This window comes from Heterocephalus glaber, unplaced genomic scaffold, assembly GCF_053883595.1.
Source record: "Heterocephalus glaber isolate CG9 unplaced genomic scaffold, H.glaber_assembly_v1.0 deba00001497, whole genome shotgun sequence".
NCBI lineage: Eukaryota > Metazoa > Chordata > Mammalia > Rodentia > Bathyergidae > Heterocephalus > Heterocephalus glaber.
In genome coordinates, this window is record NW_028258320.1 from 10757822 (window position 1) to 10772690 (window position 14869).

General features: G+C 50.4%; 1 protein-coding gene across 3 annotated transcripts in view; it reads left to right on the plus strand.

The window, feature by feature from the left end:
• The first annotated feature begins 1710 nt into the window (after nucleotides 1-1710).
• The window catches only part of Polr3a (RNA polymerase III subunit A), a 46658-nt gene continuing 33499 nt past the window's right edge, over nucleotides 1711-14869 (plus strand). For 2 of the 3 annotated variants that reach the window (XM_004846377.4, XM_021259679.2), the window contains exons 1-11: nucleotides 1713-1910; nucleotides 5149-5284; nucleotides 5468-5605; nucleotides 5728-5899; nucleotides 5997-6151; nucleotides 6921-7160; nucleotides 7259-7421; nucleotides 8298-8434; nucleotides 10167-10270; nucleotides 11719-11860; nucleotides 13493-13633. In XM_004846377.4, the coding sequence (XP_004846434.1) occupies nucleotides 1867-1910; nucleotides 5149-5284; nucleotides 5468-5605; nucleotides 5728-5899; nucleotides 5997-6151; nucleotides 6921-7160; nucleotides 7259-7421; nucleotides 8298-8434; nucleotides 10167-10270; nucleotides 11719-11860; nucleotides 13493-13633 (1572 nt within the window). In that variant the 5' untranslated portion in view covers nucleotides 1713-1866. Of the gene's footprint in view, nucleotides 1911-5148; nucleotides 5285-5467; nucleotides 5606-5727; nucleotides 5900-5996; nucleotides 6152-6920; nucleotides 7161-7258; nucleotides 7422-8297; nucleotides 8435-10166; nucleotides 10271-11718; nucleotides 11861-13492; nucleotides 13634-14869 lie in introns of all 3 variants that reach the window. The other variant, XM_013072958.3, reaches the window with a different exon arrangement.

Genomic DNA, 14869 nt, shown 5'->3' on the forward strand with positions numbered 1-14869 from the left:
TACTGGGGATTGAACTCAGGACCTTGCGTTTGCGAGGCAGGCAGTGGAACCACTGAGCTAAATCCCCAGCCATTTTCCAGGTATTCTTTATGGGTTCTTGGGGTCCTGAACAATGAGTTGGACAAGACAGGTAAAAAGGCAAGGCCTTAACATTTATGAAAGGTAGGGAAAAAAGCATGCTCTGCAGAGTGAGAGTGGATCACTGAGAAAGCTCACAGTGGCCACAAGGTTAATGGCAGAGGTCTTTTCTATCCCCCATCCCTCCCTCAGGCTGATGTCAGATCTCAGCCATCTTATCAAAAATCTGCTTGATTTTGCACCAGAAAAATTAAAGATAGGACTTTCTGATTGGTCCCAGGCTCAGGGTTTGGGAACAGTTTGCAGACCACATCCCAGATCTCCATGACTTACAGGTCACAACCATTTGCCCAGCTAGTTAGCCACAACCTTACCTTCTGTCTCACATATAGATTTTTTTTTTTTTTTTTTTAAAGACAGGGTCTCACTATGCAGTTCAGGCTGGCCTTGAACTCACTGTGTAGACCAGGCTGACCTTGAACTCCCAGCAAGCCTCCTGTCTCAACCTCCCAAGTGCTGGGATTGTAGGCATGTGCGACTACGTTCAGCACGTATAGGTCCTTTAAGTCATCTCTAGATTACCTATGATACCTAATAGAATGTACCTGCTATGTAAGTAGTTTTTTAGTGAATATTAAAAAGCCCACTGCCTGCCTCGAAAGTGCAAGGTCCTGAGTTCGATCCCCAGCACAAAAAAAAGAAAAGAAAAAAGCCCAGCCAGGCCTGGTGGCACACACCTATAATCCCAGCCTGCAGGAGGCTGAGGCAGGAGGATTGCCATGTGCTCAAGGCAAGCCTGGCCTACATAGTGAATTCAAGGCCAACCTGAACTACACAGTGAGACCCTGTCTCAAAAAGACCAAATCCCCCACCAAAAGAAGAATGTAAGTTTATAGCTGGGCATAGTGCTGCATGCCTGTAATCACAGCACTCTGGCAGCCTGAGGCAGAAGGATCACAAATTTGAGTCCAGTCTGGGCAATTTACAAAGAACCTATCTCAAAAAAAAAAAAAAGAGAGAAAAGAAAAGAAAATTTTTTTAAAAGGACTGGGGGTGTAGCCCAATGCAAAGGTCCTGGGTTTAACCCTCAATACTAGGTTTAAAACAAACAAAAAAAGACTATAAGCGCCCCCCCTCCCCCGCCTCGTGCTGCCATCACAAATAACTTTAAGAACTGAGGCTCGTGTGCAGCCATTTTCTGTAATTTCTTTTCCTTTTGGTTGACTAAACAGTGCCCTTCTCTTCCCTGGGCAGGTTGATTTTAGCCTCCACCTTCTCTTAAACAGGAGCTCTTAATTTCCAAAATATTTATATTGATGAACATTTTCCATGTCATGAAATTTTTGGCTCTCCAAACGTCTAAAGGTCAGGAGACAAAAGGTTTTTTCTGCCTCTGTCTGAAGAAGGTCTGGAGAAATAGACCAGAAATGAGATTTTAAAGAACTGCACAGGGGGCCGGGGATTTAGCTCAGTGGTTTCGCCGCCTGCTGCGCAAACGCAAGGATCCGAGTTCGATCTTCGGTACCAAAAAAAAAAAAAACAACTGCACAGGCCTCGGTACATTTTCAAGGAGCGGCCGCCAGGTGGCGAGATAGGGGGAGGGCAAAAGCGGTGCACACGCAGTCTCTCTTGACAATCGCGCCGGAAGAGGAAGCGAACACGTGGGACGCTCTACGGTGGCCGAGGGAGACCAGGGTGCCTGAGCCGGTGTCCCGCAGCACTCGGGCTGTAAAGGGAGCATCGTTTCTGCAGTGAAGTCCCCAGGAGGGCGACGTGGCCGCCAGCACCATGGTGAAGGAGCAGTTCCGAGAGACGGATGTGGCCAAGAAAATGTGAGTCGGAGCGAAAAGAGCCAAAGGGCGGGGTCGCAGGGCGGAGGGAGCTGGTCCTGGGCTTTGCGGTGACTCTCCCGGAGCCACACCAGGAGCCCTTTTGGTTGTGGTGGTTGTTTTGTTTTGCAGTACTGGGGACTGAACCCAGGACCTTCCCACATTCCCAGCCGTCTGATTTTCTGTTTTGAGGCAGAGTCTCGCTAAGTTGCCCAGGCTGGGCTGGAACTTGCAGTCCTCCTGCCTCTGCTTCTCGGAGTGCGCCTCCACGCTCCGCCGATGACCCATTTATCTGCGCGAGTCTTTCCCCAGTAGGGGAGCGATCTGGGGGAGCGACCGGGCCAATTTGGGCTTTGCCGCAGAGCGCCTGGCACGGAGGCAGGACTTGCTGATCAAAGGATGTTGGCAGCCCGAAAAGTGTAGTACAGGCAGATGGGTGGGTGGCAGTCTAGGAAATGCCCGAGCGGTTGCCTCTGGCTGGAGTAGATGTATTGCCTTTCTCCTTCCTTGCATATGTATAGCGAAGGGCCCCTTCTTCTCACTGGAAAGTGAGTCCATCACTGTCACAGCGGGTAGGGAGGAGGGTACCGTGCTCTGTGCTCAGGCTGGGGACCGAGGATGCCTCATGAATACGACCTTCGCGGCCTCCTGTAGTTGGAGAAGGGAGACAAATCAGCCTTAGGTATAGTAAGGGCAAACGGAGTGCTTGTGGTGCCTAATAGATCCAGGCTGCCTTCTCCAGAAAGCATACTGCAAGGAGAAAGGGTGAGTGGTGAGAACAAAGTGGGAGGCTGAAAACCAGAGGAAGCATCTTGTAAGCAGCAGTGAAGAGCCCTTGAGAGGTTTTGTATGGGGAAAGGTAGGGTGTGGTGGTGCATGCCTATAATCCCAGCACTCAGGAGGCTGAGGCAGGAGGATCTCTGTAGCCACCCTGGGTTCTCACACCCACCCCAATAACCATGGTATGTAGGATACATTCTCACAAAGCACCCCAAATGATGGGTTAAAGTGCAGATTAGACCCCAGTGTGGTGGGGCACGCCTATAATCCCAGCACTTTAGGAGGCTGAGGCAGGAGGATCCCTGTGAGTTCAAGGCCAGCCTAAACTACATAGTGAGACCCTGTCTCCAAAAAAACAGAAAAATGCAAACTAGAGCCAGTGTGGTGGCATACATCTGTAATCCTAGCTACTCGGGAGGTTGAGGCAGAAGAAACCCAATTTTGAGTATAGGTGGGGCAACTTTGTGAGACCTTGTCTCAAAATAAAATTTAAAAAGGTGTGGATGTAGTTCAGTGGCAAGTGTGCGGCCCTGGGTTTAACCCCCAGTAATATTTTAAAATAAAATAAAAGCAGATTCAAGCTATGTCACCTCGAGCATGAAAAGCCGCTAGCAGCTTTTCATTCCACTTAAGTTTAAATTCCCTACAAGCTCTCAGGCTGTGCGTGCCCTGATGACTGCATCTTTTTGGGGGGGTTTTTTTTTTTTTTTTTGGTACCAGGGATCAAACTTGGGTCCTTGTGCTTGGGCAGCAGTCGGCGAAACCACTGAGCTAAATCCCCAGCCCTGATGACTGGATCTTGTACGTCATTAGCTTTCTATGCTCCACTACGCTGGCTGTTCCTTGACTGCCAAACTTGTACCGGCCTGGACCCCTGCCCTAGTCATTCTCCCTGCTTTAAATGTCCATCCTCATGATTGTCTTACAGACAGCTCACTTGAGTTTAGAATTCAGTGGGAATGTCCGTTTTACAGAGGCTTTCTGACTGCAGCATAAAGTTGTCTCCTCAAACTCAACTGCTTCACATTATTTTAACATATCCTGCATCTGTTCACTCTGTGTACTGTCATCCTTCCACAGAGGGGATTCCAGTTCCACAGAGGGGATTTGTTCAAGGACGCTCGTGTCCCTTATATGAAGTGGAGGAGTACTTGCATATAGTCTCTACGCATCCTCTGTGCTGTATGTAGCCCAGGCTGGCCTCAAATTTACAGGGATCCTCCTGCCTCAGCCTCCTGAATGCTAAGATTACAGAGGGCCACCATGCATGGCCCTCTAATAAGTGTTTAAATCATCTCTAGATTGCTTAAAATACCTAGTCCAATGTAAGTTATATGTGAACTGCTGCTATGCTCTGCTACTGAGAGAGCAACAGCCAGGAGGAAAAGCTTGTGCTTCGTACTTCTTCGTAAGGATGCAGCAGCTCTTGAGATCTGTCCTGTCCATGTTGGTTGGCTGTGGGTGAAGAACCCATGGGCGCAGAGCTGACATGTCCTTGGGTTTCTTAGTCTTTCCATCCTGCACTGGGAGCTCCATGTTGGCAGGGACCTTCCCTGCCTGTCTAATCTGTACCTGGTTGACTGGAGGAATGAATGAAGGGATGGATGTGGCGGGAGGAAGTACCGGGCCAAGTTGGGGGTTCCTGTGAGACGTCCAGGTGGAATTAATTGTCCACAGGAGACGCCTATGCGGGTCCCGAGGAACAGAAGTAGCTGACTGATCCATAGAGATTTGACAGGCGTCTGTCTATAGCCAGTAATGCAGTGGCTTAGGGGGAGCATGTAGAATGAGAAAGAGAAGGGTTGTGACCCTAAGTAGGGTGGGACAGTAAAGACTAGAGAAGTGGTAGCCAGAGAGGGAGGAGATTTCCATGTGAGGTCAACAGAGCCAAAGGAAGGACTTCAAGATTGGGTGGGAAGCTAGGCCTGTTGGCGCTTGCTTGTAATTCCAGCACTCGGGAGGCTGAGGCAGGAAGATTGCTACAAGTTCTAGGCCAGCCTGAACTACATAAGAGAGAACTTGTCCCCAAAAAGCAAAAAAGGATGGGGGATGTAGCTCAGTGGCGCCGCGCCTGCCTCACAAAGTGCAAGGTCCTAAGTTCGATCCCTGGTACCAAAAACAAAAAACTTGCAAAAACCGAAAGTACAAAAACAGAAAAAGATTGGGGGCAGGGGGTGAGGGGTGGACTGCTAATGCCACACAGTTGTAAGATGGGAAAACCATATTAGATTCAGCCATGAGCAGGTCTCCTCTGACCTTGGAGAGCAGCGTTTGTTTCCACGGGAAAGTAGAAAGTATTCCAGGAAGAGGAGGGGATGCCAACAGAGGCAGGACCGAGCTTCACTGTGGCAGGGAAGAGCCTGAGGAGGGAGGGAGAGGACAAGCTGCTGACAGCCGCCCATCCCGCTGTCACTGTTTTTGGTGGTGCACTCTGACGTGCTGCTCCCATCCTTTGTCACAGAAGCCACATCTGTTTTGGAATGAAGTCCCCAGAAGAGATGCGCCAACAGGCCCACATCCAGGTGGTGAGCAAGAACCTGTACAGCCAAGACAACAACCACGCCCCGCTGCTGTACGGGGTGCTGGACCACAGGATGGTGAGGCATCAGTGACTTCCAGGGAGGGGCCGGGCTACCCCCACCTCCACGCGTAGTGCTGTTCCAGATGCCAATACTATTTCTTCCCTGTTGGCTCTGTGGCCGAGTCCCTGGCCAGGTTGAGGGCCGGGCCCGTGGTGTGCAGTGGTCTCCACTGATTGCCAGCCGTGCTTCCCCCCAAAGGGTACGAGCGAGAAGGACCGACCTTGTGAGACCTGCGGGAAGAACCTGGCTGACTGCCTGGGGCACTACGGGTACATTGACCTAGAGCTGCCGTGTTTCCATGTGGGCTACTTCCGGGCTGTCATCGGCATCTTACAGGTAAGCGTTGAGGCCTTGATTTTCAAGAAACAAATTCTGAGCTGGTTGTGGTAGCAAACTCCTGTAATCCCAGCACCTTTTCATCCTCTCTCATCCTTTGGTTTTTGGTTCCTATTTAAAAGATGATCTGCAAAACCTGCTGCCACATCCTGCTCTCCAAGGAGGAGAAGCAGCAGTTCCTGGATCACCTGAAGCGGCCAGGCCTGACCTACCTGCAGAAGCGGGGCCTGAGGAAGAAGGTGTCAGACAAGTGCCGGAAGAAGAGCCTGTGCCACCACTGCGGGGCCTTCAACGGTGAGCGAGCAGAGGCCACAGCTTGGCCAGGCCCAACTCTAACCCTGGCCGCATGGCAGCCTGTTCTTCTGCCCTGCTACGTGCATTTCCCCTGCAGGTACCGTGAAGAAGTGTGGCCTCCTGAAGATCATCCACGAGAAGTACAAGACCAACAAGAAGGTGGTGGATCCCATGGTGTCCAGCTTCCTGCAGTCCTTCGAGACGGCCATCGAGCATAACAAGGAGGTCGAGCCACTGCTGGGGAGGGCACAGGTGAGCTGCCCATGTCCCACACAGTCACACGCTTGTTCTCTGCCTCTTCTGCCCCCCCCGCCTGCCCTGCACCCACCTTCTCCCCAGAGACGAGCAGCTCACAGAAGTAAGTGCCCCAGGAACACTGCAGTGATTCTCGTGTTCATCTGGAGATTGAAGCCAGGCTGTGTTCAACCGCAGCCCCAGCCACTTCGTGGTTGTTTGTTAGCTGCCCAGCCTGGCCTCAAACTTGCAATGCTCCTACCTCAGCCTCTTGAGTTAGGGTTATAGCTTTAACAGATTTTTAATTGTACAAGTAAAGCATTACTGTTGTGTGTTTTTGGTTTTTTAGAGGGTTTTTTGAGGCAAGGTCTTGCTGTGTAGTGCAGGATGGCCTTGAACTCACCATGCAGCCCAAGCTGGCCTCAAACTTGCAGTGATCTCCTGCCTTAGCCTCCCAAGTGCTGTGATCACAGGCATGCACCACCACACCCAGCTCAACCTTTTACTACCAAGAACAGTTTTTGTGAACATCTTGCAGCAGAATGTTTATGGTCATTTCTGAAACTGTGCCCTTCGAATTAATCATGCAGGGTGGAATTGTTGATCTACACAATCAGGACAAAAGTGCTTGGTACTTTCAGTGCCCTGGCAGCACAGCCTGCCCGGCACAGAGCACCCTGGCGCTGCTTCTGTTCCATCACATGGAGCAGTGCATGGAGAAGCTGAGCCCTGCCAGCCTCTAGCAGCCTAACCCTCTGTCTCCTCCTCTCCTTCCCCCTTCCTGTAGGAAAACTTGAATCCCTTGATAGTTCTGAACTTGTTTAAGAGAATCCCAACTGAAGATGTCCCCCTACTGCTCATGAACCCAGAGGCCGGGAAGCCCTCCGACCTGATTCTCACCCGGCTTCTGGTGCCTCCCTTGTGCATCCGCCCCTCCGTCGTGAGTGACTTGAAGTCCGGCACCAATGAAGATGACCTGACGATGAAGTTGACGGAGATCATCTTCCTGAACGATGTGATTAAAAAGGTCAGTGCTCCTGCTAGCGAGCAAGCCCTGTAGTCTACCCACCGAGCCCTGCGGGGCTAGAAAAAGCAACAGGTCAAACCGACACGGTCTTGCTGCAGCACCGCATCTCCGGAGCCAAGACCCAGATGATCATGGAGGACTGGGACTTCCTGCAGCTGCAGTGCGCGCTCTACATCAACAGCGAGCTCTCGGGCATCCCCCTCAACATGGCGCCCAAAAAGTGGACCCGGGGCTTCGTCCAGCGCCTGAAGGGGAAACAGGGTAGGCTTCTTTTTTTTCAAAAGGCAAATTTTCTTTATGCATAAAAACAGTACTTAAAATGCTTCATTGTGCCAGCAGGGTCCCAATATCACCGTTCACCCTAGAGTCACAGGGAGGCGCTGGCCATCTCTGAAAACTCCTGTCTAGCACTCTCAGAAATTCCTGGCCCCCAGGCCAGTGCACTGGCGTCTCCTCTCCTGCAGAGCTCTACACCAAGCCAACAGACTCATATAGGTGACTATATACAAGCCGGCACCTGTCAGGGTTAGGCCAACATTGAAAGCCACAGGGTCAGAGTGGGCCTGTATAGTGAAAACCAGTCCCCCAAACACAGACACTGATAACAGACAGAAAAGGCAGTTTGTACACTTCTCCCGAATTCTTCTTAGCAGAATCCCCCTTGGATTCTCACCCTCCAACGCCCGTACATTGTGAGGTATTGCTGGTCCTGCAGCACGGGCCTGAAATTCAGTCACTCTGGGAGGCAGGAGGTTCACAAGTTGGAGTCCAGCCTGGGCAATTGAGCAGCCTCGTTTGACTGTGGTACAACAGGTAGCTTTTCAGTAAACAAGTGTCAGAAGTGATTGCCTCTAAAAATAGGCAAAAGCTCTATAAGACAAAATCTGCCTAGAAAAAACTATCAACAGGGTAGACTTCTGAGCAGCCCTGCAGGAGACAGCACCACCTCAGGGACCCTCCTGCTTCAGCCTCCCAAGTGCTGGGATTACTGCCCAGTTTGATGCCCTTCTGAGGAGTAAATGTTGTCCTTAGCCACTTGGAGCTCCCAGACTGTGCATGAGCTCTCTGTTCATGTTGCTTCTAAACAGCACACGGCCCACCAGAGGGACATATGACACAGCATTTGGATTTATTTAGGTCGGTTCAGAGGCAACCTCTCGGGAAAAAGAGTGGATTTCTCCGGCAGAACAGTCATCTCGCCTGACCCCAACCTCCGGATTGACGAGGTTGCCGTCCCAGTTCACGTGGCCAAAATCCTGACTTTCCCTGAGAAGGTAAGGACCATTCAGCTGCCCAATTCTTTGTTAGAAACCCAGCCTTTTATGTTGTAGTTTGCTATTCCAAATTGCAGGAAAAGGAAAGTCCCCAGTAAGCCCCTTGCTGCAGTTTGATTATATGAGTATCAGTATCTTCCAGGTTTGTTTTATTCGTATACAAGCATCTACGACTTACACAGCCATGGTTGTATCTGCCTTTACGTGTGTGGACTCACATATACATTATACTTACTCCTCTGCAACTTCTTTTTCCCATCAGTAATATCTTTGACACCTCTCTGTGGTTGTTTGGGCTTGAACTTGCAATCTTCCCGCTTCCCAGAGCACTGGGATTGTAGGCGTTCACCACCACACTCAGGCCTGTGTTTCAGATGTTAAAACAACTAAATGGTGAACACCATCCCTAGCTCCTAGTTCACCTTCTTGATATGAGATATTTTTAAAACTAGCATAAAGAGCTAAAGAGTCGGAACATTTCAAGGCCAGTACTGCACACCAGAAAGGCTGAGGCCCCTTCCCTCAGCACACAGGCTCCGAGGACATGGGAGGTCTTTCCCAGCCTTTTTTCCCCTTTCTGATTGAATTCTGGGTAACTGCAAGGGCCTGTGCCAGACCCTTGAGATTTGCACTTAGTGCTTTTGGTAAACCTGTGCTCTTTGTGCTCAGGTGAGTGCCCAGTGATCCGAAACCTCTCTCTCGGGGATGCCGTTCCACAAGACAGTAGCCCGAGAAATTACAGGATCCTATGAGGATTGAACCCAGGGACCCTGTGCCACTGAGCTATATCCCTGTCCATTTTCAGCAAAGTAGTGCATTCGGTGTCCTCCTGCCTCAACCTCCCAAGTAACTGGGATTATAGGCATGCACTGAGGCACCAAGCTTGCTGTCACAACTTTTTGTTTTGTTTTTGTTTTTTATCTATTTTTTTTTTAGTACTGGGGATCGAACTCAGGTCCTTGCACTTGCGCAGCAAGCAGCGAAACCACTCGGCTAAATCCCCCGGCCCCTTGTTTTTGTTTTTTTAAAATGGTCTCACTATGTAGTTCACACTGGCCTTGAACTCACTGTCCAGCCCAGGCTGACCATGAACTCACAGCAATCCTCCTGCCTCAGCCTCCCTCCTGTAGGCTGGGATTACAGGCGTGCATCACACCTGGCTATTGTCACAACTTTTTAACCTTAGAAGCCCCTGGTAAATAATCACAGATGAAGATCCCACTTCTTTCTAGGCTCACAGAATGTGCTAGAAGGTCCCTGTACCTCAGTACAGCCTATTCATGTTATGGATGAGAAACCAAAGGCCAGGAAAGGGCTTGGCTGGGCCGCCAAGTTAAGGTGAGACTGAACATAGGCTCCTGTGTGCCAGTCTGATGTTGTTTCACTGGATGCTGTAGGCAGTAGGCTTTTTCTCCTAGAATCCACGAGGAAAGATCAAGACTGTCAGAACCTCAGGTGTGGGAGTACACACCTGCAATCCCAGCACTCTGGGAGGCTGAGCCAGGAGGATTGCAAGTTTAAGGCTATCCTGGGCAACCTAGCAACTCAGCAAGGCCCTGTCTCAAAAGACAAAATAAAAAAGGGGTGGAGATGTGGATCAGTCTGAAGGCTGTGGGCTCAATCTCTAGCCCCGGGGATAGCGGGGGACACCCCTAGGGACAGGATCGGTAGCGTTTGGCAGCTTACAGAAACTCACGAGTATCTCACTGTGTTTTCTATTGTGGTCCCGCAGGTGAATAAAGCAAACATCAACTTTTTAAGAAAACTAGTTCGAAATGGCCCTGAAGTTCACCCGGGGGCCAACTTCATCCAGCAGAGACACACGCAGATGAAAAGGTGCCCCTTCCCCAGCCCAGTGGGTGGGAACTCACTGCCCGAGTCCTCAGCCACGGTGCCCGGCCTGACATGGTGCCTGGGCCGTACGGGCCGTGGAAACGCAGGCTTAGATTCCATGGGGCCCAGAGGTGCAGCCCGGTAGCAAGCGCTTGCCTCACGCTCACACGGCCCCAACTCAGACCTCGGTGCCACAAACATAGGGTGGTAAATGTCCCGGGCCCACCTCTGCCATCGGCTCTGTGTGATTGTTGATTGCATGTGAAGTGCTTGTGTGTCCCCTGAGCAGAAATTTGCTGTGTGTATTTGCTGCTAAATTCTGGACTCCTAAAATTAAAATTGCCGTAATCCCCTATTTCATAACTTCTGCCCTCCCACTTCTCTCACTTTTTTTTGGTCCTGGGCGTTGAACTCAGGACCTTGCACTTTTGAGGCGGGTGCAGTGCCACTGAGCTAAATCCCCAGCCTGTCTCACTTTTTAGTATGAGTAAATTTTTTTCTTTTTTTGTGTAGTTTTTGTTTGGTTTTGGTTCTCCCCCTCCCCCTGCCGGGAATCAAACTCAGGACCTTGCACTTGCAAGGCAGGCGCTTGGTTTTGGTTTTTGAGGCAGGGTCTCTACATAGTTTAGGCTGGCCTTGAACTCATGGCGATCCTCCTGCCTCAGCCTCCCTAGTGCCGGGTTAACAGGTGTGTGCCATAACACCAGCAGTAAAACTTTTTAATTTCAGATTTCCCTAGAGTAGTTCATCTATTTTAAAAAATTTTTCCCCTTCCCTTTTTTTTTGGTACCAGGAATTGAACTCAGGACCTTGCACTTGTGAGGCGGTGCGGTGCAGTGCCACTGAGCTAAATCCCCAGCCCACCCTTCAGTATTTTTGTGTTTGGGTTTTTGTTTTTGGGACCAGGGATCAAACTCGGTTCCTTGCGCTTGCGCAGCAGGTGACAAAACCACTGAGCTAGATTCCCGGCCCTCTTCAGTATTTTTAATAATACAGTGTGGACCTCAATAGACTGAACACCATGGGATCCAGAAGTGGGTCATTTTCTGTGTCCTCACGCCTCCTCTGTCATCCTCGTGAGCCAGGGGTGCTCATTTCACCGGTTCTGGCTACGCGCCAGGAGGAACTGACAGCCTGGGCCTTTTATCGCACGAGAGCCTTTATGGGCAGGGCCCTGTGGGGGAAGCTGGGTAATGACTGTTTCTGTGGCTCTGAGACCCAACTTGTTCACATTCGCATATTTACAAATCAGGGTGTGTCTCACAGTCAGCCTGTCACAGTCCACTGAGCGGTCTGTCCCCCAGACGAGCCGAGCCACACAGGGTGATGTGACAGAGCAGAAGCATCTGGGAGTCCGAGAATATGATCACTGTGGAGAAGGACCCTGCTCAGCCATGGGGAGCTCCGGGTAGAGCACTGATCTCACAATGGTGTTTCTCATTGTGCCTCAGGTTTCTGAAATACGGAAACCGAGAGAAGATGGCCCAGGAGCTCAAGTACGGTGACATTGTGGAGCGGCACCTCATCGACGGGGATGTGGTACTCTTCAACCGGCAGCCCTCGCTCCACAAGCTGAGCATCATGGCGCATCTGGTGCGTGTGAGGTTGCTCTTTTCTTTTGTGGTCACTATGTTTTTTGGGTTTTTGGTTTTTTGTTTTTTTTTTTTGGTCCCGGGGATCGAGCTCAGGACCTTGCGCTTGCGAGGCAGGTGGCAGTGCCACTGAGCTAAATCCCTGGCCCCATTTTGTGGTCACTGTGAAGCCCAGGCTGGCCTGGAACTCGTAGCGATCTTCCTGCCTCAGCTTGCCAGGTGCTGAGGTTATAGTGTGCCATGCCTAGCTTATTTATCCGTAATTTTAATTTTTATTAATCTATGTTTGCAGTATGTAATGATTCCATTCCTCATGGGGTGTTGGTACATGTTCATAACACATCTTAATTCTTTTCACATCCCCTTCCCCTCCTACACTTTCAGGCATCTTAAATAGAAATTTGTTTGCAATGTTTCAAATACACACAGAAGTGGAAAGAATGGTAGAATGCACTCACACGTCCTGTCTTTTGTATGTAAAGTGTCCAATACCTTGCTGCCGGTTTTTGTTCCATCTTCCCCTTCTCTGACACACCCCTGCCATGTGTGCTCCATTTACACCTGTAAGAAAAACGTATCTAGCCCCAGTGCCTGATCACACCTAGTACCGCAAACAGCTGCTCCTTGGTCTTCCCCAGTTCTTACACAGATTTCCTGGGCTCTGGCAGCGTCTCTGTGTGACTCACTTGTTGAGTCAGGGTGAAGTGTGTGCCGCTACCTTTGCTAGAGACATGCATGGCTCAATGTCTGTTGGTGTCCAGCAACTCGCTTCCTTTTCACAGTGTGGAAGAAGCCAGGTCCTTTGTCCTGAAGAGTCCCCTGAGTGCCCCCCTTGCCTGTGGCTGTGGGTGGCGTGAACGCATCCTTCTGCCTTTACCTCTTCATGCCGGAAGTCAGTGTGACTTCTGTGGTCAGATCAGGGCCAGCTTGCTGGTGAGATGACCCCTCAGGCTGCTGCATCCTCCCCTCTGTGGAGGAGGCTCATGTGCTCTGGCCACCCCACTTTTAATTATGCCAAGAAGGTTAGAGATTCAGATGCCTCGGGGCTGTGAGATGAACCCCAGTTTCTGCTGTCTCCTTCTTTCACTTGTGTTACCCAAAGTCTTGCAATGAAATGTTTTCCTGGTACTGGGAAACTCTGGGACTCTACAGTTTATAAAGAAAGGTGACATAAATGGCTAATTCTTTATCCTTTATATCATTTTAGAGATTGAGAAGTTTGGTGCTCGTCACTTCCAACCAGACTAGCTTGGTTACTTATTTGTTTTGACTTTCTCCTTTTCCATTGTCATTATATTATAAACTCTGAAGGCCGGGGAATTTAGCTCAGTGGTTTCGCCACCTGCTGCACAAGCTCAAGTAATCTCCTTCTCCCATTAAGCTTCTGGTACTCAAAACCATGCTATCCTTGGCCCCTGGGAGCCACTGACCCCGGCTGCCATGTCAGCGTCCACCTCATCCATTGCCCTGGTTTGATCACTGAAGCGCCCTTGAGTGAGCCCAGAGACAGCCTGAGTGTCGCCAGAGAACACACGAGACGTGCAGTTGTCCGGGGAGCCGCTCTTAATGTGGTGAACGAGAAGCTTGCTGCTCTGTGCTGAGTTCTTTTCCTGCTTGCTTTTCCACCCTGCAGGCCAGGGTGAAGCCCCACCGCACCTTCCGGTTTAACGAGTGTGTCTGCACCCCCTACAATGCCGACTTTGACGGTGACGAGATGAACCTTCACCTTCCCCAGACGGAAGAAGCCAAAGCCGAGGCCCTGGTCCTCATGGGGGTAGGTAGGGGCTGGACTTGTTAGAGGTGTGGAGATTCAGCCTTTCTTCTCTCTGGTGTTCCATTTTCCTGTATTCTGAACTGATTCTTCGAACTGAACCCAGGGCCTTTGCGTGGAACTACATTGCTCCTCTTTTAAGGTTTTGTTTTTTTTGTTTTTTTTTTTCTTTGGTACCGGGGATCAAAACTTGAGTCCTTGCACTTGGGCAGCAGGCGTCGAAACCACTGAGCTAAATCCCCGGCCCTCCTCTCGTAAGTTTTTTATTTTGAGACAAGATCTTGCTAAATTGCCCAAGCTGGGCTGAAATTTTCAATTCTCCTGCCTCGGCCTCCCAGAGTATTGGGATTATAGGTGTAGGTCACTGTGCACCACTGAACTGATACAGTTGTGTTCCCACCTCAAGAACCACTTGTTACAGTTTCTTTGTTTTTGTTTTAGTTTTTGTGCTGCTGGGGATTGAACCCACTGAACTGCATCCCCAGCCCAACTCGTTACCATTTCCAGTCTGTCGCTTTTTGTTTAGGCCCTTACTGTCCCGTGTGTAGTTTTGGGGTTCTGACTTGGTTATATGTGTAGGTTTTTTCCCTCTGTAATGGATGTGTATTACTGTTAGAAGGAAAAATCATGTTTAAAATCTTCTTTTTTTTTGGTACCGGGGATCAAACTCAGGACCTTGTGCTTATGAGGCAGGTGGCGGAACCGTTGAGCTAAATCCCCGGCCCTAGAATCTTACTAGCATAAGAGCCACCACTTGCTATGATCTATGGTCATTAGACTTTGGCATGCAGGACCTATAGTGTTGGACCTTTCCAGAATACGCAGCACTGCACCCGTGCCCTTCCCCCCCCCCGCCACCTGCTGGCCCACCTCAGGGTTCCCTGAGGCAGAGGGAGGGGAGCTGGCCAGCAAGACCTGGCACTGAACCACAGCTGAGACATCACCACCCTGGGAGGTGGTTGAGAAGTGGCTGCCCTAGTGTGATAGCAAAGGGTCCAGAAAAGTCACAGGTGCTCGAGGACCCCTCCCCGTCAACATCAGAGTGACCGGACTCTGATCTGAGGAGGATTTCCTCCCTCCTTCCACCTCTCACCGCCACACCCGGCACTGGGGATGAACTCCAGGGCCTCTGGTGTGCTATGTAGGTGACCTCCCAGGCCCTGCCACTAAGTACATCTCCAGCCTCACAGAATTAGATTCTGTTGTCGAATTGGTTGTGGTTAAAACTTAATGTCTCAA